Source organism: Leuresthes tenuis, unplaced genomic scaffold (genome assembly GCF_036924035.1).
Source record: "Leuresthes tenuis unplaced genomic scaffold, fLeuTen1.0.hap1 SCAF_1, whole genome shotgun sequence".
Taxonomy (NCBI): domain Eukaryota; kingdom Metazoa; phylum Chordata; class Actinopteri; order Atheriniformes; family Atherinopsidae; genus Leuresthes; species Leuresthes tenuis.
The window spans coordinates 10,294,214-10,319,257 of NW_027325355.1; the positions used below are offsets into that span (position 1 = coordinate 10,294,214).

Sequence of the window (25,044 nt, forward strand, 5' to 3'; positions counted from 1 at the left end):
ATGTTTACAGCAGGAAAACCAAGAATATTGTCAACTCTTGAATATCTGAATAACATCAGTGATTAAACATCAGTGTCTGGATCATCACACGTGCGCGACCTTCCAGCTGTTTTTCAGCTTCCAGGAAGTCTTGTCTGTGATGGATCCTGATAGAAAAGCATGACTCAGTTATTTCAGAATAAAACTCTCTCTGCAGAAACAAGTTTTGTTTTAACGGAGAGGTGGAAGATTTACACATTTAATGGGGTAAATAAGTCCAGTCAGATATCAATATATGATCCAAATCTTCAACAATCAAACCAACAACAATGTTGTAACATCTCTGTGAAACATCAGCATCAGATTCATTGAATCATTTACGCTTTAAGGAAGCACAGCTGCATTTAGGTTGAAGTTCAGCTTTATTATTGTGAATAATTAGCAGAGAAGACAGACAGGAAACAGAACAAATAGAATGAAAACAATATTTAGAGTAGATAACACCATATTAACACAAACACTCAGTTCTGCTGCTTTCTTTATATGATCCATGTTTTTTTAAAAGCTTTTGAAACAAACTAAAACACATTTGAATAGAAAGACACATCTACCCCCCCCCCCCCCCCCCCCCAACAATTTGACCCAATTTTCTGAGGTCTTAGTGAGATGTATGAGACAGGCTTTGGTCAAACTCTCTGCTGGTGTCATCACAGAGTCATCACGCCTATGACAAGTTAACCAGGGGCAGGAAGAAAGTTTTCGAACAGAACTCGACTGTCTCTGACAGAACTGAGTAATTCTATCAGTTTAAACCAGAGTCCTGAAACATTGGAGCAGAATCAGTGAAGATCTGTCAGCAGGTTGGAAATTCATCTTGGCTGATTGCAGCTCAGTGATTCCTCTCTGATATCACAGTTTGTCACATGTGCAGCAAACTAACTGCAGCTGACATGAACTGAATGGTCTCAGTGGAAGGGAGCTGCAGAGAAACACAACATACTGATATTCTGTGTGAAGCTTTGACTGGAAACACACAGAAAAACAACATCCTGGAAGAATGGCAGCTTCCATCTTTAAAGGACTGCAAGAGGAAGAAGTTTCCAAGGAATCATTTAGAAGAGTTTCAAACAGAAACTGACTGAATCCATGAATCTGAAAAGGTGTTTCTGAGTGAAAGAGACAGACATGTACAGACTGAACTATCTGTTCAACAGTGATTCTCTGACAGGAGGAAACTCTTTATACTCAGCACAGAGACACTGAGGAAACAGGTGAACATAACCTGAACCCAAATCCAGGATGCAGAGGTTCTTCAGTGAATGTGGTGTTGAAGGTGTGGAGGTGGATCAGTGTGTCAGAGGAGACTCTGTAGAAGGACAGAGTGCCAGCAGGATGGTCCACATACACTGCTGCTCTGTGAGAGACAGAGGAGGCGGAGGAGGAGGAGGAGGGGATGGGTGTTTCTCGGTTATTGTACCTGACAGAGTAACCAAAATAATCAGAGCAGCTCAGATGCCAGGACTGATCATTGTATCCAAACATACAGTCTCTGTCTCCTCTCCTTCTGATTCCTCTGTAACTCACTGATATATAAACTCCTCCTCTCCACTCGACCTCCCAGTAACAGCGACCAGTCAGAACATTTGTACACAGTAGCTGACACCACTCATCAAATCTGTCTGGATGATCAGGATATGACTGAAACTCCTCCACATGTGTCACCTTCCTGCTGTTGTCAGACAGTTTCAGTTTTCTGTTCACTGTGTTTGTGTCGATTGTGAGTTGACAGGAATCTGATGGAGAGAACAAACACAATCCAGCTGCAGTTATTGATCTATCATCTGTTCACTTTGATCAATGAGTGATGTGACTACGGCTGGGTATATAACTTTGGTTCTTTTAAGGCACCAACCAAAATGCTTCGGTAGTACCGCTTATCAAAACATGCCTCGTCTTTCGGTGCCATGTTTTGGTACCCAGAGATTGATCAATGTGATGAAGAACTGATCATGCTACCCTCGATTGGCTGTATTAACGTTACACTTTGCAACATTCAGGAAAATATGGTTACACCCACAGACGGGATTCACGTGTATCTGCGTCAGGAACTGTAGTTGTGTGCATGTTGTCAAACCGGTTAAACAATGCCACTCCATTTCACCAAGATTGACGCCAATAGTGCGCTATGCAACATATGCCAAAAAGTATTTGTTGCTAAGGAAAGCAACACGACTAATTTAATTAATTATTTTACCGTGCACAAAATCAATTTAGGAGCAGAAAGTTGCTCCGTGTTTTACTGCAAGAAGGTCTGACCGCAACCATCCTCCTCTCAGCATTCAGCACAGATCCTGCTTCATCTAAGAGTACAGAGGACGGCACAGTGTGTGGCATTTTAAAGTAAATTTAAGGTAAATTAACGTTCAGCGAAATCTGGCAGTAATCTTAATGTTACTGCAACTTTCATACGTGCAGAAAGCAGACATGTTGACTTTTCTGAAGAAAAACTGTTCAGTGAAAAGTATCCTCGGTATGTAGGATTAGACGTAGTATTAGACACCAATCTGTCACTTGTTTGCAACTGTTTTGCAGTGGAAATTATTTGTTGTTAATTTTTTCCATAAGAAAACTGCTTGGATTGGAAAAATACTGAGCTGAAAAATAAAACTGAAGATTTGTACTGTTATGTGGAATGTAATTTCCTTTTTGTTAGAATTGATATAATAAAATTGGTATCGGTATTGGTACCGGAATCGAAATTTTTTTATTGATACCCAGCCCTAGATGTGACAGTGTGAAGATGGTTGGATGTCATGAATCAGATGAAGAACACACTTACACTTCCTCAGACCTGGTGTCAACCATCGTTCTCCAGCAGGCTCCACCCTGAAAGGAGGAGGGGGGTCAGAGGTCAGAAAAAGGAGGAAAGAAAATAAAGTGATGAAAGAAAAGAACAATGGGCCTCATGCAAGAACATTTTTGTATTTTTATTCTAAATTTCTCTCACTTTTTTCGGAAAAAGGTCTCGTACGAACACGCCATGTCAGATTCAACAAACGCTCTTAACTTTGGAAAAAGTGTGTACACGACCTGCGTAAATAGGCGCATTCGGACACAGAGTTCTAGGAACGCAGTTCTATGAACTGTCCACCTCGAATTTAGTCATTTCAGTTTCATTTTGCATTTGCACATAAGTCGGGGACCTTGGTCGGGACTGATGTGACGTAACCGTCTGCGACAGTGACGTGTTACTGTAGCGCCACTCAACAACAAAACAAAACCCACGAAAAGTAAGGAGAGAAGAAAACAAAACAACAACACCAAGAAGCTAACATGTAGAGCGAGGAATCCACCGTGTTTACGGTCTGCATGACGGTGATATTAATCATGGATGATCACATCAGGCGTCTCAGATGGAGGCTGGAAGAGCACACAGAGAGTCAGGAGATGAAGAATCGAGCAGCAGGTGATACTTCTTCGTTTCATGAAGGAAAGAAGGAGAGCAGAGCGCCGCAGACAAAGGAGACGACATGCAAGTTTAACTTATTAAACATGCGTCGTTTGTTACATGTCATATGAATAAATATTTCAGACAAGTGGCATAGCTACCAACCACCAAACACCTACGTCATGTGTTTCTATGGAACCCAGAAAGGACCCTGCCTCGGAGAAGGAGCTAAAATGGTTCTAGGAACTGAGGGCCGTGGTCCCGAGTTCCTGTATGTCCGATTGCGCGAAAAAACAGCCCTATTCCTGAAAAGGTTATAGGAACTGCAAAATGTTCCTACAGTGGGAATGCGCCTATTGATGAATGTGCACGTGCACGAGGATAGTATATTTGCATATTCCATGCCCAGCATAATACCATATAAGGCTACGTTTCCGTTCTCCTGTGTCAGGAAGTGTTGAGTCGTGAGAATGACATTAAGGCGCAAATAGAACAACTTTACGGGCTCTTTGATTGAAGTTCTGCTTTCAGAGATCCAAAAAGGAAAATCTGTCATTTTTAGCAGTGTCACCAGTGGAATTATGGGACCTGCTAAAGCGAAGAAAGTAATTACGACTGCTGTTAATTCCGTGTCACCTGTAGTTCGTAATGTCACAGAAAAAAAAGAAAAAATGGCTTGATATGAAAATGGTTTAAACATTTTTTTAAACATCTCGCCATGGGCAGGCGCTCGATGACTGCAGCTAAAGCCGTGAAATCATTTGTTGCCTCATCATGATGGCACTTTGATGGGGCGGTCCATGAGGGAGGTCTTCTGGCACCACACCTTCTGGTCTGCCTGGGCTGGTTCAGGTAGTGGGAGAAACTTGTTCATGGCAATATTGCGCCAAAAGCAGCATGCCTTCCATAGAGCAGCCCTCCCCCCTCCCCGCTGTATCACGACACACCAGGCCTTCAGCTCACAAGTGCGCTCCACAACAGCAAAGGTGCTTTGACACGTCTATTTGTGCAGTCTATTGCTCCGACTATGTTTGGCAGTCCAGTCAAGGCACTGGCCTTGTTATATACAGAGTCAAATTAACCTTCAATTAGTGCATTATTTAATTAGTACATTATTAAGCGGACTACATAACTCCTACGACAGGTCTGGATCACTCGTAAATTCTGGTCGTACCTGAAAGAAAACTTAAAATACGAAAACATTGGTGAATGTGCAGATTCTCTTAAATAACTCATACGCACGACTTAAGAACAAATCTGTTTATACAACAGTTCTTGTATGAGGCCCAATGGATGCAAGGAAATCTGTCTGAGCTCCTGCTGAAGTTGAGAAGCACCAAATGTTGTCTGCAGTCAGATTATGGAGATGAAGTTTCTGTCTCTGAATTCAATTCTTCAAGTTTGGAAGAATTTTCACTTTGATTTTTCACTCATTTCTGAATCCAAATATGAGCTTTAAAACTTCTAATAAAATCACTTCAGTTTCTGACATCATGGTCTCTCCTGATGGTCACATTGTTTCTGCTGACTCCTCCTCTCAGTATGTTCCAGGGCAGCCAAACATCCAGATCCTTTCTCAGACCCATTGGTCCATCTGAATGCTGCACAGCCAGCCAAGGGAAGACATTCATCTAGAAAAGTTAGACTAGAAACACTCCCCTCATTCCAGCCTCCATACTGAACATTAAAGGCTCACAATAAGATCAGAGGAGAATCTATAGTCATTGGAAGTATATCAGCTGCCAGGTGTTGTGATTTTATTGATGAGAATCAGAATAATTTATTTCAGCCTGATCACTTTACAGGAATCTGAAACAGACCAAAAAGCCTCCAGCCTCTTCCTCTCCTTCCCCCAGTGTCCCTCTCTTCCTGTTTCTCTGGAATTCCCTGGATAGTGTTTATTGGATTGTCTGCAACATTTTCTTTTTTTTTCTTCATCCCAGCCAGAGATGGGATGAAGAACAATCAAACACAGCTCCAGTTCAACTTTGGTCTACTTGGTTCTCATCTGGAAGGACGGTCAGAACCACAGAAGGGCAGAACTCTTTGGACCTGGTACTGTGTGATCTCTGAGAAAGCTCATCTGCTTCCACAGTCTGACTGCTACACACTACACTAACACAATGACATCAGCCACTGGGACACACAAACACAGTCAGATGCAGAGCTTTCTGGCCTTAAGACGAGCATCAGCTGTGGAGGAACACCTGAGCACAGAGACTGAACAGCAACACAGAACCACGTTAACAGAGGACACACTCAGTGCACACACACTGGCCACTGAGACGGGCCTCTATCAGAGATCATGGCTCCCTGTGGAGCAGAGAGGATGTACACAGTCCAACAGCAACACTGTGGAGACACAGCTACACTTTCTAACACAATGTGACTCATTCTAACAGCTGCCTGAAAAGGATCTGAAGAAATGTCCCTTCATATACCCACAGTTCTCCTTCTGCCCAGCACGGACAAACTGCCCGTTCTGTTAGGAGAAATGAAGCAGAGCTGGACCAGGCTTTGTCTCTGCTGTGGATGGCTTCAGAGAGCTGTGTGGAGAACCAAGGACTGGATCCGGTTCTGATTCTGTGCTTTTATAAGGGCCACATCTGTCAGCAGGAACATTCAAACACTGTGAAAAGTCTTCCAGAGTCACGGCAGGATCAGTAACAGAGAATATATGATCAGAGTCATTTCAAACATCCTGAAGATTCAAATGCTTCTCATTTCCTGTACTGACCATTAGAGACTGAGTGATTTTAGCGTCTCTGATACAGGTGATTGTGAAGATCCACAAATATCTGCTGTTTCTGTTCAACCAGTGTTTCTGCTGTGAGCAAAGGAAAAAGGCTCCTACATGTGTGATTGTTCATGTAACACTCAGCAGGAAGCAAAAACACAGGGCTGAGTGCAGGACAGAGAACATGTTTCCAGCTCTTCCTCCTCTATCAGACATTGTGTGTGGCTGCAGCAGGCCTCTCCATACCCGAGTTTGTGTGGATCCTTCAGTGCAGCCGTCAGCAGCTTCACTCCTGAGTCTCCTGGATGGTTGTAGCTCAGGTCCAGCTCTCTTAGATGGGAGGGGTTGGAGGTCACAGCTTCAGCCAGAGAAGCACAGCCTTCCTCTGTGATCAGACAGCCTGACAGGCTGCAGACACACAAAACAACACAGAAACTCTGAGAGAACTGCTCTGAAACTGAAGCTGAATATCATTAAATGTTCAGAGAAACTGGAACTCTCTCACATTACTGACTTTGTGTCTTCATAAATCTAAGTTAGAATCAAACTACACACACATGGATGAACCTGATTTCCTATTTTAGCCAGAAATACATGCAGACACTCCCCTACTGAGTCCTTTTCAGATAAAATATGGTCTGCACCACAGTGAGAGCAGCAGTAAAGAAGAAGCTGATTTAACAAATGTGAAACTGAGACGCTCATCAGTGAAGCAGAGAAAATTAAATCTGTTTTATTTGCTGATCTTAGTTCTGGAAACAGAAGAAAAGCTGCTGGATGGAAAAAAAAGAAACAGAAGAATCAACTCTGTAAAGTCTGAACAAAGGACCCTGCAGAGGTAAAAAAAGAAATGGTGGCATCATAAACGAGTCAACACATCAGGTGGCAGAAGGACAGTATCGGGGCGATGGGCTGAGGACCGGTGTTGTTCCAAAAAGTGATGGTCCACCAGAAACTGGTCTGATTCTGTGGGAGCGTGTGCAGGCTGTTGGAGCTGTATCACTCCATGTATTTACCTCTGCTGCTTCAGTGCTTTGGATCAAACTGTTACAACGTTCAAACACACATCATTTTATGTCTGGGCTTATAATAAAGGGATGTCTTTGTGAAACTTTGAACTTTGCTTCCAATTAAGCTGATTTTTGGTGGCAGAGTTTCAGAGTTGATTAGAACCAGGTCTACATTAAAGCTTAATGTGATTGGAGCTGTATTAAGACATTGTTTCCAATGTTCTGGCTGTGTGTGTGTCTTATCCTTAATGTTTACAACGTGTACTGTAACTGAATTGTACTGTGTTGAATAGAATTAACAGATTGAATGTACATGGTATTAAACATATATTGTTAATGGGAGTTTCCTTTCAGTCGATTCAACACATGTAGGATGGGATATCATGCCCTGGCAGAAGACACCTCGAGTCACGCCTTCAGGCAAATGACGTGTGAGTCAGCCCCACTTGCATTGTATATACAGTCATCAGGAATGACTCCTCAGTTCTTATGCTCTTCACTTCGCTAAGAACGCCTCTGTTGATTTCAGACTCCCTAGTTTCTGCTAGTTAGCCTTGTTCTCCCTTAAGGCTACAGCGAACTCTGAATTACCACTCTTGTTGGTGTTAGTCACTGCTTCAGCTGGTTTCAGGTTGTCATTTTGGTGACAAGCTTACTGTCTCGCTATGAGCACCAGGCTAAAATAGTGAAGCAAAACTCCTCTATTCGCCCCTGTCCTCAGGGGTGCAGTTTATTGCTTAATGAGAAGGACCAGCATGAAGCGTGCCCCGTCTGTCTGGGGATCGTCCACGCCAGGAAAGCGTTGATGGAGCCTGAGGCTTGTGCGTTCTGTCGCCAGCTTCCGTGCTCAACCCATCGAGACTCATTTTCAGTTGGAAGCAGAATGACAGTGATTAGTAACATTATTCCCTTAAATTCTTACAGCATGATGAAAACTGCTTTAAAGACATAAACACAACAAATATTTCATGATTTCATTCTCACGGTACATGCAATACATAAAATCTTGATGAGTCACAAAATACTAGAAATGATGGTAAATGGACTTTTCTAGTCTAACTGACCACTCACATGTGTGGGGTGAGTGGCCGCATTCACTGGGAGGCAACGTGGGGTTCAATGTCTTGCCACTTGCCAAGGACGCTTCGACAAGCAACGGAGTCAAACCACCGACCTTCCGATTGGTGGGCGACTGCTCTTCCTCCTGAGCTACAGCCGCCCCTTATTTAAGTATGAATCTTATTGACAAGCATACCTCACAACACTCCACAAGGAATGCACACAATAGATATGATGGTCCTTTTAGTCATTAAATGTGCAAATTGGAAAATCCGATAGTTTCTTCAATCATCAAACATATAACAACGGGTACAAATATGAAAGCCTTTATTGTGCAAATTAAGTGCTATATGGAGATAATAGTGCGACAAGCATTGTTCACCTGCCAGCTGTCTTGAAGGCTGTGCCAAAATACTTATGGAGCTAATGAATGGGAAAAACTTAATTTGTACAGGTGTGTAGGGTTTCCACGTCACATACGGTTCACATTACAAACCTCAAATTATTTAAGATGTTACAGAATAAAATAAACTTTATGTTCATAATCCATCCCATGTTATTAATTTTATAATAAAAAAATAGCAGCACAAACAGAAATCTTAATGTGGTCCTTAGCAGTTTGCCAGATGACAACTACGACGTATTGTCCTCAGGTCAATGTACCGCCACCGCTGCTGCGCCAGCAAGCCAAGATGACACATCATTCATCTTGCTGTATCGTTGTCCCCTCCTCCTGCTCAAAAAGCTCTGAAGCAGAGATACATCAGCTGGATACATGGACAATCACTCGTTGCCATACAGGCAAAGTTTGATCTGAGGAAGAAGCAGACCGAAGTGCTGCGTAGTGTTATTACCAGACGCGATGTGAGACCCACAGCAGTGAGTGCTCACAAACCTGCAGTACCGCCGCCTCCCGTGAAGAGGGCAGCATTCTCCGTGGGTACAGGGTCCCAGTCAATGAAGCCGCAAAACCCTGGTAAAATTTCCTTCCGGTCAGCCTATGCTCGCAGAGAGACGACTTCTTGCGAGAAGAACCCACAGACCTTCCAGCTGTGGAACTGCACAGACAAGAGCTTCAGCTGCAGGGAGACGTGGCTACCCCACAACTGCTGCCACCCAAGAGGCTCCATCTTTGTTCAGTTCTTGGACCGTGTCCCAAAAGACATTGTGTTCCCCTGACACAGTGTCTCAAGCTCAATTTCCCCTCTCACACAAGTGTACTTATGTTGCCTCAAGTTGCCCTCAGTTCGGGTGTATTAGCATTAGGGACTCATAGCAAAAGTTACCTATGCTTGTGTAAACGTTCCAGATGTTTCAATAAAGAGTGCATTTTGTATTGAAAAAGTCTGTGCGTGACCGAGAGGACAGTCAGCCAATGTTGTCCACACAAAGATCACCTCTAACAGTTCTACAGGTCAGTTGCTTGGCAGCCTGCCTGCTTCTCTGGTGCACATTTGCGCCCACTCCGTGGATAGCAAGAACCGTTGCTATGGGTTACCGGCTACATTTCCGACATGAAACCAGCGCATTACATTTGAGTTGTAAATTAATGTTTTGTAGGAAACTGAGCAGTGGGAGTTCTGGGAGAGGAAATAAACTCTCTGTTGGAAAAGAAAACAATACAAGTTGTTCCCACCTTGGAGGCAAACAAAGGCTGCTACAGCCGTTATTTCGTTGTTCCAAAGAAAGGAGGGGGGCTCCGCCCTGTTTTGGACTTGCGAGTGTTGAACAAATACAGAGGAACGTACAAGTTCAGGCAGCTGCTGAACGCAGTCGGCCCGGGAGATTGGTTTGCAACAATCGATCTCACAGACGTTTACTTTCCCATAGTAATTAATCCAGACTACAGACAGTTTCTGAGGTTTGTGTTCGAGGGCATTGTCCTATGGATCCCTGGTGGGGCCCTTCGGTCTGTCGCTCGCTCCTTGCACCTTTACGAAGTGTGTTGAAGCAGCGCTAGCTCTCCAAAGAGGGGTATCGGCATCCTAGCATATCTGGACAATTGGGATTTCACAGAGAGTTCCAGAGAGCAAGTTGCAGCACACTTATCGCTTGTTTGGTCTCACATCCAGACGATGGGGTTTTCTGTGAATTCTCAGAAAAACTCACTGATCCCAAGTCAGCAGCACAGAGAGTGCATGTCTTGCATTCAGTTTCCATCAGATGGCTCTAAGGTGACTTTATGCCCAAATGCAGCTTTCTTACCTCAAGTTATTCCATCTGACTACAGCTTCATTATTATGGAGCTCTTAAGTTTCTACTCCCCTCCTTTTGAAACTGAGGAGCAGAGGTGGTTACATTCCCTGTGCCCAGTGCATTCGTTGCATGCTGACATTGACCGCAAACAGATTGTGTGTTTGTGTGACCAGTTGTTTGCATGTTTTGTCCATCCAGCCAGGGGCAAAGCTCTGTCTCGGCAGAGACTGTCTCATTGGATTGTAGAAATTATTTCTCTACCTTACAGCAGCAGGGGTCTCGCTCCACCTCTTGGTGTCAGAGCTCATTCAACCAGGGGCGTGGCAGCATCATGGCCCTGTTTAGAGGAGTTTCTGTGGGTGATGTCTGTGCTGCAGCCAGTTGGTCATCATCACACACTTTTGTTCGGTTCTAAAGCTTGGATGTGACAGGCCCTTCCGTCGCTCAGGGTGCTGGTTCTGACCCAGGTGTGACGGCTGCTTTGCAGGGTGTGTATATATGTCCTTTACTATATGGGTTGTACTGAGTGAATCGACTGAAAGGGAACGCAATGTCATGCATATAAGGTAAGTTAGAAGGAACGAGGTACAACACTTGTTTACAACTTGTTTGCCCCGCCCATCAGTTGGGCTCAGGAGGACAACTCACTCAAATAACTTTGCATGAATCTTCATTGTACATTTTTGGATGATAACACAGCCCAAAGAAAACTGACCAAATGACCCAAAAAAGACTTTCCAGATTCTTCCAGGTTCAGGTTGTGGGCCAGGTTCCAGATTCAGGTAAATCCCTGTGGTGTCAGAGGCCAAAAGCTGCTGTAACAATCATACAAAGACCATCCACAGGTGTTCTGTTAGCTGTTCATAAAAACAGTTTGATGAATCCTGACCTGAGTGTTTCCAGTCTGCAGTTTGGATTCTTCAGTCCAGCAGACACCTGCTTCACCCCTGAATCCTGCAGGTTGTTGTTACTCAGGTCCAGTTCTGTCAGACTAGAGGACTGGGAGCTGAGAGCTGAGGACAGAGCTGCACATCCTTCATCTGAGAGGTTACAGCTACTCAGTCTGAGGAGACAATTACAGAGAAAAAGAACAGTTGGGATCAGAATGAATCATCTCTAATGCCGACTGTGGACTGAAAGACCACTTATAGGGAACATCAGGTTTATAAGCCTGCGATCATGTCCATGCGGTGGTTTTTAATGCTCAAAGACACATCAAGAGTGAAACATGGAGTCCACATGGTGGCTGAGCCTTTTCACTTTGGAACTGCATCTTATCAGAGACAGTCTCAGAATCTGATTCAAACAGCAGAGGGTTTCATGGGGAACAAACTTTAGGAACTAATCCCATCAGATTGATGGTGGGGCTGACTTCAGAGCTTCAGGCAGAACATTTATCAGCACATCATTCCCTTTGTGATAATGCAATCATCTCCGTGATGTAATCTCAATGTCATTATTTCACAAATCATCTGAGAGGAGAGACAGGTGAAGTGGAGATTATTGTACTGGCGCTGACAACAGCTCATTTTATTGTCTGGACATTAACAGCTTCACAAATGTGTTAATCTGTCTAAATACTTTGTCTCGTCATTTCCTGTTTTATTTTGAAAAATCACTAACTTTCCCCTCTCGTTTCAAGTATCTTGCCCTTCCTCCCGTGTCAAGTGTCTGATTGTCTTCCCTGATTCCCAAGTGTTTCCACCTGTTCCCCTTGGTCCCTCATGTGTTCAAATAGTCTGTGTTTCCCTTGTCTTGTGCCAGTATGTTGCCTCTTGCCATGAGCCTCAATCTAGCCTTCTTGTCACAGTCTCGCCTCAAGCCTGCAGTCGAGCGACTCTCCTGCAGAGCATATTTATTTGTAAATTATTCACAGTCATAGCTTATGTATTTATTAAATCCATGGTAAGTGTTTCATAGCCTGTTTTGTTCCTCCCGTTTGGAGAGATTTTTGGTTTGATAATATTTAATAGAAACCTCTGCTAGCGGAGCCACTTATTTATTGTTCTTGAAAGGTTTTGTGCCGCCATTAAAGGCGAGTTTAAGATTACAGCTAATGTTTCATAATGCCTCTGTTTTTTCGGGTCGGGTCGTGGGGGCAGCAGCTTGAGCAGAGAAACCAGACGTCCCTGCCACTTCCTCCAGCTCTTCTGGGGGGACCCCGAGGCGTTCCCAGGTCAGCCGAGAGACATAGTCTCTCCAGCGTGTCCTGGGTCTCCCCCGGGGTTTCCTCCCAGTGGGAAGTGCCCGGAACACCTCCCCAGGGAGGCACCCAGGGGGCATCCTAACCAGATGCCCGAGCCACCTCATCTGGCTCCTCTCAATGCAGAGGAGCAGCGGTTCTACTCCGAGCCCCTCCCGGATGACTGAGCTTCTCTCCCTATCTCTAAGGGAGAGCCCAGACACCCTGCGGAGGAAACCCATTTCGGCCGCTTGTATTCGCAATGTCATTCTTTCGGTCACTACCCACAGCTCGTGACCATAGGTGAGGGTAGGAACGTAGATTGACCAGTAAATCGAGAGCTTCGCCATCTGGCTCAGCTCCTTCTTCACAACGACGGGTCGGTGCAGAGCTCGCAACACTGCAGACGCCGCACCGATCCGCCCGTCAATCTCACGTTCCATTCGTCTCTCACTCGTGAACAAGACCCCGAGATACTTGAACTCCTCCACTTGGGGAAGGATCTCATTCCCGACCCGGATAGAGCATTCATAGAGACTATATGAAGCTGAAACAGCAGAGAAACCTGACCTGAGAGTTTCCAGGTTACAGTGTGGACTCTGCAGTCCATCAGACAGCTGCTTCACTCCTGAGTCATAGATACTCAGGTCCAGTTCTGTCAGACTGGAGGACTGGGAGCTGAGAGCTGAGGACAGAGCTGCACATCCTTCATCTGAGACGGTACAGCTACTCAGTCTGAGGAGAAAATAATTAAATCAGTAGTAATCTGTGACTTTCTCTCCTATAAAAATAACAGCAGTATATTCATACACATCCCTCTATATCTGTACTTACACAGTCCTGGCAGCATGGGCGGGCATTGGGGAGCCATGCCCACCCATGGAGTCAGCTGTGCCCTGGACTAAAAGCAAAGTTTTCTGTTTATTTTATTTGGGTTTTGTTTTTTTCGTATGAGTAGCCATCTTTTAAACCTATCTATATTGATTTGTCAATCATACAATCCGACCAACGAATTAAGGCAACGTGTTAGCCAATTACAAAGCTTATGGTCTGGTCGTCAGAGCAGTAAATTGCCACTTATTACTGCAAGTAATAAACATGGATATACAAAATTATTTACACAAAAATACAAGGACAACTGACATTAGAGATAACAATCATGCTGAGAGGGTTAGCTATGGCAGCTAGGGAGGACGAGTAGCAGCGCCAAGCAGCGTGACTCATCCGAATGTAATAAATGTGAGTGACGACAACAACCAAGGTTCATGACAAAATTACAGCTACGATGAAGAGCAACAGGCCATTGCAGCTTAGTGACCTTGGCACAGAAAATCCCCAAGGACCATTCATGTAGAACTTTTCACAGGGAAATAATAAATTAGAAAATTCTGCTGTAGAATGACCTGTTCTTGTTTCTGAATGAGTGGAAGGGCAGGGTTTTAAGGTTTCACACAGTCAACTACCGTCACCTGGCTGCCACTCTACTAAAAGTGGTTAAACCGGGTATGTACTTACAGAGCTTTGTTGGAGGCTTTGACCACTGGTAGCAGCCTCAGAAGAGCCTCCTCTGAAGCGGAGTATTTCTGCAGGTCAAACACATCCAGATCTTTCCCTGATGACAGTAAGATGAAGACCAGAGCTGACCACTGAGCAGGAGACAGTTCATCTGTGGAGAGACTTCCTGAACTCAGGTAACGTTGGATCTCTTCCACTAGAGAACGATCATTCAGTTCATTCAGACAGTGGAACAGATTGATGCTTCTCTCTGTAGACAGATTCTCACTGATCTTCTCCTTGATGAAATCGACTGTTTCCTGATTGGTCTGTGAGCTACTTCCTGTCTGTGTCAGCAGGCCTCGTAGGAGACTCTGATTGGTCTGCAGTGAAAGACCCAGGAGGAAGCGGAGGAACAGGTCCAGGTGTCCATTTGGACTCTGTAAGGCCTTGTTCACAGCACTCTGGTAGAAGAGAGTCTCTTTTCGTGTTTTTGTTTCCTGAGACTTTGATTGTTCTTCCATCAGGTTGACTTCAGAGTTGATGAAGGCCAGATGGACATGAAGAGCAGCCAGAAACTCCTGAACACTCAGATGGATGAAGCAGAATACCTTCTCCTGGTACAGCCCTCTCTCCTCTATAAAGATCTGTGTGAACACTCCTGAGTACACCGAGGCTGCTGAGATATCGATGCCACACTCTGTCAGGTCTGATTCATAGAAGATCAGGTGTCCTTTCTGCAGCTGCTCAAAAGCCAGTTTTCCCAGAGACTCAATCATCTTCCTGCTCTCTGGAGTCCAGTGTGGATCTGTCTCAGCTCTTCCTTCATACTTGACCTTCTTCACTTTGGCCTGAACCACCAGGAAGTGGATGTACATCTCAGTCAGGGTCTTGGGCAGCTCTCCTACCTCTCTGGTTTTCAACACATCCTCCAGAACTGTAGCAGTGATCCAGCAGAAGACTGGGATGTGGCACATGATGTGGAGGCTTCGTGATGTCTGGATGTGGGAGATGGTCCTGCTGGCCTGCTTCTTATCTCTGAATCTCTTCCTGAAGTACTCCTCCTTCTGTGGGTCAGTGAACCCTCTGACCTCTGTCACCATGTCAACACAGTCAGGAGGGATCTGATTGGCTGCTGCAGGTCGTGTGGTTATCCAGAGGCGAGCAGAGGGAAGCAGTTTCCCCCTGATGAGGTTTGTCAGCAGCACATCCACTGAGGTGGACTCTGTAACATCAGTCAGGGGCTCCTTGTTGTGGAAGTCCAGAGGAAGTCGACACTCATCCAGACCGTCAAAGATGAACACAACCTGGAACTCTTCAAAGCTGCAGATTCCTGCTTCTTTGGTTTCAGTAAAGAAGTGATGAACAAGTTCCACCAAGCTGAACTTTTTCTCTTTCAGCACATTCAGCTCTCTGAAAGTGAATGGAAACATGAACTGGATGTCCTGGTTGGCTTTGCCTTCAGCCCAGTCCAGAGTGAACTTCTGTGTTAAGACTGTTTTCCCAATGCCAGCCACTCCCTTTGTCATCACTGTTCTGATTGGTTCATCTCTTCCAGGTGGGAGTTTAAAGATGTCTTCTTGTCTGATGGTTGTTTCTGCTCTGCCTGCTTTCCTGGATGCTGTTTCAATCTGTCTGACCTCATGTTCATCATTGACCTCTCCAGTCCCTCCCTCTGTGATGTAGAGCTCTGTGTAGATCTGATTCAGAAGGGTTGGGTTTCCTGCTTTAGAAATCCCCTCAAACACACACTGGAACTTCTTCTTCAGAGCAGATTTATGTCGGCAAACTGGGTCAAAAAGTTCTAAATAAACCCGACAAATAAGATCAGTCAATAATATACACAGAAAATCTTCAAACTTTTTATTTATCTGAGAATTTGAACATGTGTTGTTCTGTGTGTTGAGACATCAGTAAATGTGTCATTTATCCAGAAGGTTAAATCTTTAGAGAAATCCTCTTACTGCTCTGCAGACGGTCAGCCAGCTCCTCCTGCTTCATTCTCCCCAGGAAGTGAACTGTGATCTTCACTAACACCTCTCTGCTGCTGCTCTTGTCTTCATCCTCATCCTCCCTCTGTCTCTCTAAGCATTCTGGGTAATCTGGACTCAGAACCTTCTGCATCTTCTTCAGCTCCTCCTTCACAAAAGTGACCATGTTGTCCTCCAGCAGCTGGAACAGAATACTATATGAATGAGCCAATCAGACTGCAATCATGGAGCCAAACATCAGATCCATGTTGGACACACTGACAATCCACTGGTCTACAAAGTGCAGCATGGAGATGACTGTGAACAGAATAGATGGAAAAGTAGCTGTTGTACATGTACAGACCATAAATATGGAGTCCAGCTGTGTTTGATGCTGCTGGGCAGACTGACCACTGGGAACCTCTGAGCTCTGCTGGTCCACTCTGTGGAGGAATCATGAAGAATGAGCTCACATTCTGTCTGTCCACACAGAGACAAACACAAGGTAAAGCTCCATGAAGTGATGTGTGGATGTGAACAGTGAATCAGAGGACTCCCTGCAGTGGGAAAGCTTTACTCGTCCTGCTGATCCCACTGAGAATCAACAGCTCAGTCTGCAGCTGCTTGGAGCTTTCAGCTCACTTTGGTTGGATCCAACAGCTCTCAGCAACCCCTTCAGAAAGCTTTCCCTCCCTGCTGAAGTGCCCTGGAGCAAGGCAGCCAGAGCCAGTGTGTGCTTGCATCAGACTGGTTATACTGGTATGTTCCCAGTGTTAGACAGATAGATGTTTAAAACAGAGTCGTCACTGAAGGAACTTTATCTGTCAGTAAAGTTGTACTGAAGATGTAAAAAATAAATTAAATGCTTTATTTTCTTTCTGTCATCTCTAAACTATTCCAGTACCTTTGAACATCTGGGTGGAGCCTTTTCCCTGGAGAATGTTTTATAGATCGGTCAGTCTTCTGGCACTTGGAGCTGGATTTAGGTTCAGGTGAGCCTGGTTTTTCCAGCTTCTTCCTAAAGAACACAAAATAATTTCAGCACTGCACTCAAAAGACAAAAAGACAAGTGATGACAAAACATTTAAAAGGATATTTTTGAAATTCTTATAAGATATTCAAAACCATGTTTGTTTGTCTATATTTCAACCACCTAAAACAGACCTGACTTTACTCTGGAAGTCAGCTGCTTCACACTTCCTACACTGCGTTAGAGCCAAAGCACAAAGGTGACTCCTGCTGGACCAGCTGGTGTCCTACAGACACTCAGAAACACCTCCTCCAACATCCATTCTTTCCTCTTTGACTGCTGTGTTTGTGGAAAACATCCAACACACACCGCTTCACATATGAACATAGAAATGGATGTGAAACAGAGCTGAGCTCACATTAAACTCATGTTGGAATAAAAACTGATCAAACTGACTCTGCTACATTTTACTCTGTTACAACATTTACACTCAGCTCACCTCTGAAAGGATGGATGTTGGTCTGATTTGAAGTTAAGAGGAGGACCCATCGACCAGTCACTCTTCATGGACACACAGCTGGGTTCAGGTCCAGGTCTGAGTCTCTGCTGGATCCTGACAGAAAAACACTTGATTTCTTCAAACTAAAGTATTCAGTGATAGTGTTTGAGTCTGCAGTGAGACGGCCTGTCAGAGAGTCAGTGTGGCTGCTGTGGAACAATGTTACAGCTCCCCCTTGTGGCAGCTCTGCCACTCTGCAGGCAGACGTCAGCAGGTGTGTGAAACTGGAAGCTGGATGTAATTTTACCTGAGAGAAAACAGGAAGACTGAAGCTCTGAGCTTTCAGTGTGGTTCTCTGACTCAGTCTTTACTGTTTGTGTGATCAGATTCATTCTGCTCTTTCAGACACAAACTACAGCTGCACCACACTGGAAAACACTGACTTTGAAATATTTGATTTTTCTGGAATATAAAGTGTCAGATTAAAAAATAGATCTTTTCACCAGATAACATGAGCAGGTTTATTAGGAGAGAATTAATAACAGATCAGTTACTAACATTACTGGGTTGATTTGGTCATTTTGTTCTTGTTTCTTCAGAAGGTCGTTTTAAACTGACTTCATTAAACACAACGTGTGAGAACGTAATATTTCTACATCAGCCGCCCTGTTCACTACATAATCAGCATCCTGTGAAAAAGCCACATCAGTGGACAGATATTCAGCAATATTCTCCCTTTGTTTTAATAAAGAGCTGCAGGACTGAACTAAAATATCACATTACACACATGATGCAGCTAATTAGTCTCATCAGAGACATCAAGAACTGATCCAAATCTCAAGTAATTCAGCTGAAAACTGCTTATCATCTGAAACATGATGCAGCCTCCACTGAATACTGACAGATACTCACTGTTGGGCTGATGGAACTTCATGTTGAAAATGAATCAAGAAATCATGTGACTGATCACTCTTAAAGGACACACAGCTGGGTTCTGGTTCAGGTTCTGGTTCTGGTTCTGGTTGGTTCCTGTGAATAAAGGTGGTTTGGTGATGTGAGTGCTGAGCTCTGACATGGAGAAGAGTCATGGACAGTTAGAGATGCTCATCTCACCTCTGAGCTTTGCTCTGGCTCTCATGTTCCCCACACAGAGTGGTTTTAGTGTCCTCACACTGATCCATGCTGCTGAATTCACATCAGCTCACACACACTTTCTACCTTCATCTGCAGAGGAAACACAAATCATTCATCTGCACATCAACTCAAATCCTCCTCTCCATCATTTGGGTTGTAAAAAGATCAGCTGCTCCTCTGATTGGCTCTGATTCTCTGTTTCATATCAGTCTCAGTTGAATCATTATTGTTATTAATTGTATTTTTGGAGTCTCAGCAAAGTGATGCTATGAAATAAAACAGATATTTTAAATTAATACATGCAATAAAAGGTAAAAATGAAACAAGAAACTTTTCAGAAGAAACTTTTCATATAGAGAAAGTTATATTATAGACACCACTAAAACCTGTTTTATCAGGTGATATTTTTATTGTGGGTTTTTTTGACAGTTTGAAATATTTAGTTGCAAAAGTGTGAAAAAAAACAGGAAAAACGCCCCCAGAGATGCACAGGATGTGAGTGAACGTAGCGCACAAGCGCAAAATTTCACAAACAGCTAACAATGAGCAGCTGCTCACAGGCACTGTTAGGGTAACCTGGATGGTTGCCTTCAGAGAGGGAAACATGTCTGTAATCTGAGACAATAAGATCGAGGGTTTGAAAGAGGAGTTGAAGCATCAGAAGCTGTCAGACTCCTCCTCCTCTGACTCAGTCTCAGAACAATGTGGAGTTAAAGAAAACACAGGCATCTGTTTTAAAGGACTCACTGATATTATGACTGGAAATCCAAAAATGATATGAAATTTGAGTATTTTACCCATGAAATATCATTGTGTTCACCTTCTGATCAAACTGTTTCATCGTTCTTTGGGGACCTGGGATGTATCTATATTGGCCACTAAGTTACCTTCAGTTATGACACAAGAACATTTACATGAAATCTGCCTGAAGGGCAACAGCTCACAGAGAGGCTGCAGTATCAGTAGCTCCTGCACCAGGAAATTATTTTCCTTTAGAAAATGTATTCTTAAATAAAGCAAGGGTTGTCTGTGAAAACACTAAAATAATTTCCTCCATATTTGTGCCTATTCAGTAACTGTTATAATAAACATCAATACTCACATTATAAGGACAGCAGGAGGTTGAATCTGTGAAATCACTGTAAAAGTAAAACTTACAATGAAAAGACAAACCCACAGAGTCACCTGATGGAAAAAAAAACATACAGAGTGACAAAAGATGCTTCTACAGGTCTGCAATGAACCTGTTTGTCTGGATTCAGCCTGTATTTTCCATCTAGTTTGTTTATGATGGATGAAAGATTAACATTTAAATCAGCTGATGGTAAGAGAATCAAGGAGGTTGTTTACAGACAATATATCTGTGGATGAACATCCAGCTTCTGTTTCCCAGGCAAGAAAGTTTCTGACCACCAGAAACTTTGTTTTCAGGTCAATGCTGTTGTGTTTTGCAAGTTCATTCAAGTGTGTGATTCATATTCAGGACTGCATGCCTGGATGCCTTTCAGTAGCCCTGCCAACCATCCTATCCACACAAGGGAAAAGTAACTCTCTTTTCAATGCGTGAGTTGTTTTTATTTCAGTGTGTGAAACCTGCAGTTTCTTCCAGCATAAAATCTGATACCCACAGATACTGCGGGTGTGGTACAGGGCTTTGGTTCTCTCATGCAGCTCTGTGGCAAATGCATCTGTGCGTTTGCCCTTAAGTGTGTCACACACTGCTTGTTTGCAGATCAAAGCTTCTGCCAGGTCTACAGTCTCTTTCTGAAGGAGGTTGTGGAGTCCTTCGGTTACAGACAGAAGTGACTGAAACATCAGAAGTGCATTGACTGCTGAGAACTTATAGAGCTTTTCTCTGAGACCAACAGCTCCAATGGCAGAAAGGCACTCTCCAAAAGACAATGTCTCAGGAACTGTAGATTGTGGCTGTTTCTGCTTGAACTAAGCTGCCAACAGCAGATATTATAGTCAAACATTAAAAATAGCTTCTATTAACTTCAGACGGAGAAAATAACCTGCGTCACAAAAAGATGGAAGTTTAGTTTCACTTTCAGCTTGAGTAAAACTAAACTCTGAAATATACATCCAACAAAGAGTTTAAGAGCAATTAAAAACCAGTGTTTACTTAAAGCTTTATATAAATTTATCCAAATAATTCTATCAAAGTAATACCAAGAAAACTGAGCTTTTCTTGATAAGTTCAGGAAACTTTAGTGATATTAAGTAACTTCCCTCAAACACATCGATCAACATGTCTTCTACTGAAGTTACTAAGTTAAAATCTAATATTATATTTAAAGTAACCTTTGTTCAACCAGGAAGTCTCACTGAGATCAGAGAGCTAATGCAAGAGTCCGGATCATCATCTGATCTGAGGAATCATAAATCTTTGTGATTTTAAACTGGATGAAGAAGGAATTACTGAAGATAATCTACACTGTCAACACATTTGCCAAGAATCCTTCTTCCAGCCGACAGCTTCAAACAGTTAAACACAGTGATGGGTGAGGACTAACTTCCTGCTCTGAATCTGCTGTGTGCAGAGTTCACTTTTATCCATGTCATTAGTTTCTGACTCTTCTTGTCACAGACGCCACGCTCAGTCTCTTCGTCTCTGTCTCGTTATTTTGTTGTTATGTCTGTCACCGGCTGATGGAAACACCACCCATTACTGTCCCATCCATGTAGGCTGAAAGCAGTCCTAATGTTGGGAAGACTCACAGTGATGGAACAGAATAAGTCGCTGATAATCACCAGAAAATATATCAAAACCACGGTTTAAACTGGGATTTGTTCTGTGCAGGAGCTCTGTAGTTTTAGTGCTGCGACAGATGCACCAGATGTGTGCAGGGAGACAACATCTGTCATCATGTGACAAACTGTGAACACATCAAGGTGACATCTCTCAGGTCTGCACAGCAATCAGAGTCATCCTGGATCCTGCTGTCTGTGTAAAACTGATACTGATAAAATGTTAGAAGTCTCCTGTGTGTCTGTATCAGCTCCAGCAGCGGTGCTGTAATGGTGATGATGGGATGAGACATGAATACCACAGTTTTTCATATTTACAGTTAACTGGAGTTGATTTATCTATTGTCAGGAACCAAAATAAAACTAAATTGTAAAAAGCTCAGGCTGAAATTATGACTTCTGTGTTGTTAGGGTCGGTTTCGACCCAGTTACAAAAATAAGATTGTAAAGCAATAATTAGAGCCACAGATGACATCATCAGTGCACTGTCAGCCAACACACTGACAGCCAGCTCCTCTCCTCATCATGTGAGCTTTAGGGGATTCTCATTTTGCCTTGTTATCCAGTTTACCTGCACAGAAGCAGAACAAGCAAAGACGGGCATGTCCACACATGTGAGCTCAGTTCAGTGTGGAGTTGGTGACCTGCAGAGTGCACATCTCCAATGTGCAGCATGCCAAAATGAAAAGAAGATTCTCAGTGAGAGAAGTTCTGGGTAATATTTCTGGTGAACATGAGGGAGAGGACACAGAGCAGCATGGAGATACGGATGAGCAGGTTTCTGAGGAGGAAGACAAAGTGGAATATCATCCAGAAGACACTCATCTGATGAGGAGGTCACCGGTGCTGAAGCTGCTCCTGCTGAAAGACTCAAGTCCAAAAATGGTAAGATGTGTTGGAGCTCAGTACCTCATGATGTACATGATGGCAGGGCAGCTGCTGCAGACGTCATCAAAATGACTCCTGGAATCACAGGGTTTGCTGTGACCAGAATCAGTGACATCAACACATGTTTTGAGCCATTTATGCCATTAAAAAGAGTCAAACCTTGAAGGAACAAAAGTCCATGGCAACATGTGGAAAGACACTGATGAGGAACACCTGGATGCTTCTTCTTTTTGCTGGAGTGCACAGATCCTGCAATGAGGCCACTGATCGTCTCTGGGACGCATCGACAGGCAGAAATATTTTCGAGCAACAATGTCACTTCAGTACTTTCAAATGATATCAAGAGAACAACAGAGACACCAGAGAAAGATCTGACCAGCCTGCTCCCATCAGGGCTGTCTGGGACAGATGGGTGCAGCTCCTTCCACTGTCTAATGTCTTATTTAATGTCCAATTGTTTTCTCCTCATACATTTTTTTGTATATGTTTATGCATTTAGCAGACGCTTTTATCCAAAGCAACTTACAGGTAGGCAGATAGGGTAAGGGGGCCTTGCCGAAGTACCCCTACTGGAGGTAGCAGTACCTCTCATGCAGGGGATTTGAACCCAGGTCACCCACATGAAATGTGGCAATCTTAACACTACACTATCCAGTCCAGTGTTTGAACAGGAAAACATCTGAAAAACCTTTTAAATCATTATGTTGAGAATCCCAAAGTTTGACTCCTGCAGCTGAGATACACATTTGTTTTAAATTGGTTAAATTGGTTGTCCCAGTAGACTTGCATTTGACACAGCCTATATCATGCCAATGTTCATTTGGGGCTGCAGTTTTTGCTTTAGTTTCAGACTTGTTATTAGGCTGGAATGTTGAAGAGTTTCTGTGACAGATAGGCTCCAGTGCCCCTGAAACCATGAATTAAAGAAAGTGGAAGGATGGAAAGTTTTGGGGACATTTATTCATTCATTCCACTTCAGCATTTCTGTTTCAGGGAAGATTCCAACATTAATGACATTTTTTTTTGTTTATCAGATTTAATATGAAGTTATCCTGAAGAAAATTAATATGACCACTTACAAAACAAAACTGGACTTTTAAATCAGTTTTTCAAAGAGGTAAGTTATGGTTGAAATTTCTTATGGGTTTGATTTAGATTCAGTTTGACGGTCAGTTTACCCCCAGACGGTGCAACTTACCCCCTGACCCGGATCAGCTTAACCCTAACCTGGGGCAAACAGGAAGCCTTTAGCTTATAATTCACTTATAAAAGCTGATTATGAACTTCTTTCAATTTGATTAGATCTGTTAACAGTCTGCAGACTAATGTGAGACAATAATATTTGTGTGTTTTTGTTATCCAGAAGAATTCAGACAGATGAAGTCACTGTGAGCTGAGCAGTGCTGGAAGATGATATGACAGAGTGACCTAAATGAGGTTTGTGTGTGCGCTCATTTCCAGTCTTTGACAAAGATTGAAAAGTGAATTTATTTGACTGATTTCCTTCCTGCTGGTTCATTTTGGAGGATTTAACCTGAAGGAGAAACTATTTATAATTGTGTCTGGCTGCCTAAAGCCACTGTACAGGTCTGTGAGTGTGCTTCACAGCTATAAAAACACTAGAAGCTCTAACCATGTCCCTGTAACCATGTAAAGCAAGTGGAAGGATGGATAGTTTGTTCCATTTAATAGAAGTTATCCTGAAGAAAATAAATATGACCACAGACCATCAGCACCGGCCTCCCCCAGGGGCGTGTTCTCTCCCAGGTGCTCCTCTCCACATACACAACTGCATAAGCCTCGAGAAGCTTAAAAGCTTACAGCTCCTGGTATTCCCAGGCGGTCTCCCATCCAAGTACTAATCAGGCCCAACCTGTGGTTGTTGTGGTGGCTGTATGAGGATATGAAACTGAGGGCCATCTTCTCGTCTAACTGGCAGGGCAGCTGCACAATAACCCAACTACTGATGCCTTTCCATCTGTTCCCTAAGGGGAACTTTAAGGCCTTGGGTGACAAACTCTCTCCAGAGAAGCTGCGACGTCTCAAGTGTTACTGTGCCTGGGGGTTCATTTGACAACAGAGTGTACCTGGATAGCATAGGGGTTCTGAGGAGTCCCAGATTTCATTAAAGCTAGAAATCAAGTTGCTTCAGGTTTTGAATCTTTTCTTCTCTGGTGGGCAACAATAAAAAAGAATGTTGATTGGATAAATTAGATCTACAAGGCATTGCTGAACAATTAGGTCCCATGCTTGAGAGGACTGTTCCAAAGACTTGTTAGACAGGTAGAGAGGGATGATAACGACGAGCTACATGAGGATGATGGATACGAGGGTGCAGATGACGTTTAAAGCGCAAAGTAGTGCCTTGCGTGAACCCGAGTAAATTCTCAATGATCTGTTTAAGGGAAATCTCCCTGAAGTGTTAAAACAATGAAGTAGAAAATATAAAAGGTGATGCAAAGTTTGAAAAAAAAAAAAACTGCATGTGTATGTATGAATCTATACTGAATTTACACCCTCTTTTCCTCTAGTATAAACAGGAGGGAAATGTTAGAAAAATATCATGAAGTTATACTATGAGAAAAAGAAAGTATAGAAGATCTTGCAGGGTCAAGGGACACTGCAATGGAGAAGGCCTCCTATCTATCGTATTTCAGCTTCTGTCTAAGCCTTGTTTTACTGAATGTCTCATAACCTTGTGTGGCTAGTGATCTCGTAGTAGGAAAC

At 43.4% G+C, this 25,044-nt stretch overlaps 2 protein-coding genes across 2 annotated transcripts in view; both read right to left on the reverse strand.

Moving 5' to 3' along the window:
* The window catches only part of LOC140291454 (uncharacterized), a 392,957-nt gene that overhangs the window by 90,834 nt on the left and 277,079 nt on the right, over nt 1–25,044 (reverse strand). The gene's annotated exons all lie outside the window — the stretch shown is intronic.
* Nucleotides 611–17,645, reverse strand: LOC140295343 (NLR family CARD domain-containing protein 3-like). The gene is made up of 6 exons (XM_072379651.1): nt 17,545–17,645; nt 16,440–16,518; nt 16,151–16,277; nt 14,163–15,909; nt 9,129–9,291; nt 611–1,764 (listed from the first exon to the last, which is right to left on the reverse strand). Exons 1-6 carry the CDS (start codon nt 17,610–17,612, stop codon nt 1,225–1,227), a joined length of 2,724 nt encoding a protein of 907 aa, XP_072235752.1. The 5' UTR covers nt 17,613–17,645; the 3' UTR covers nt 611–1,224.

Excerpts from the sequence above, each read along its gene's own strand:
- LOC140295343 (XM_072379651.1), bottom strand. The coding sequence starts at position 17,612 with ATGAAGAGTGACTGGTCGATGGGTCCTCCTCTTAACTTCAAATCAGAC. Across the intron at positions 16,519-17,544 it reads CAACATCCATCCTTTCAGAG|AGTGGACCAGCAGAGCTCAG; the intron begins GTGAGCTGAGTG and ends ATTCCTCCACAG. Across the intron at positions 1,765-9,128 it reads GGGAGGCGGCGGTACTGCAG|CAACTCACAATCGACACAAA; the intron begins GTTTGTGAGCAC and ends TCAGATTCCTGT.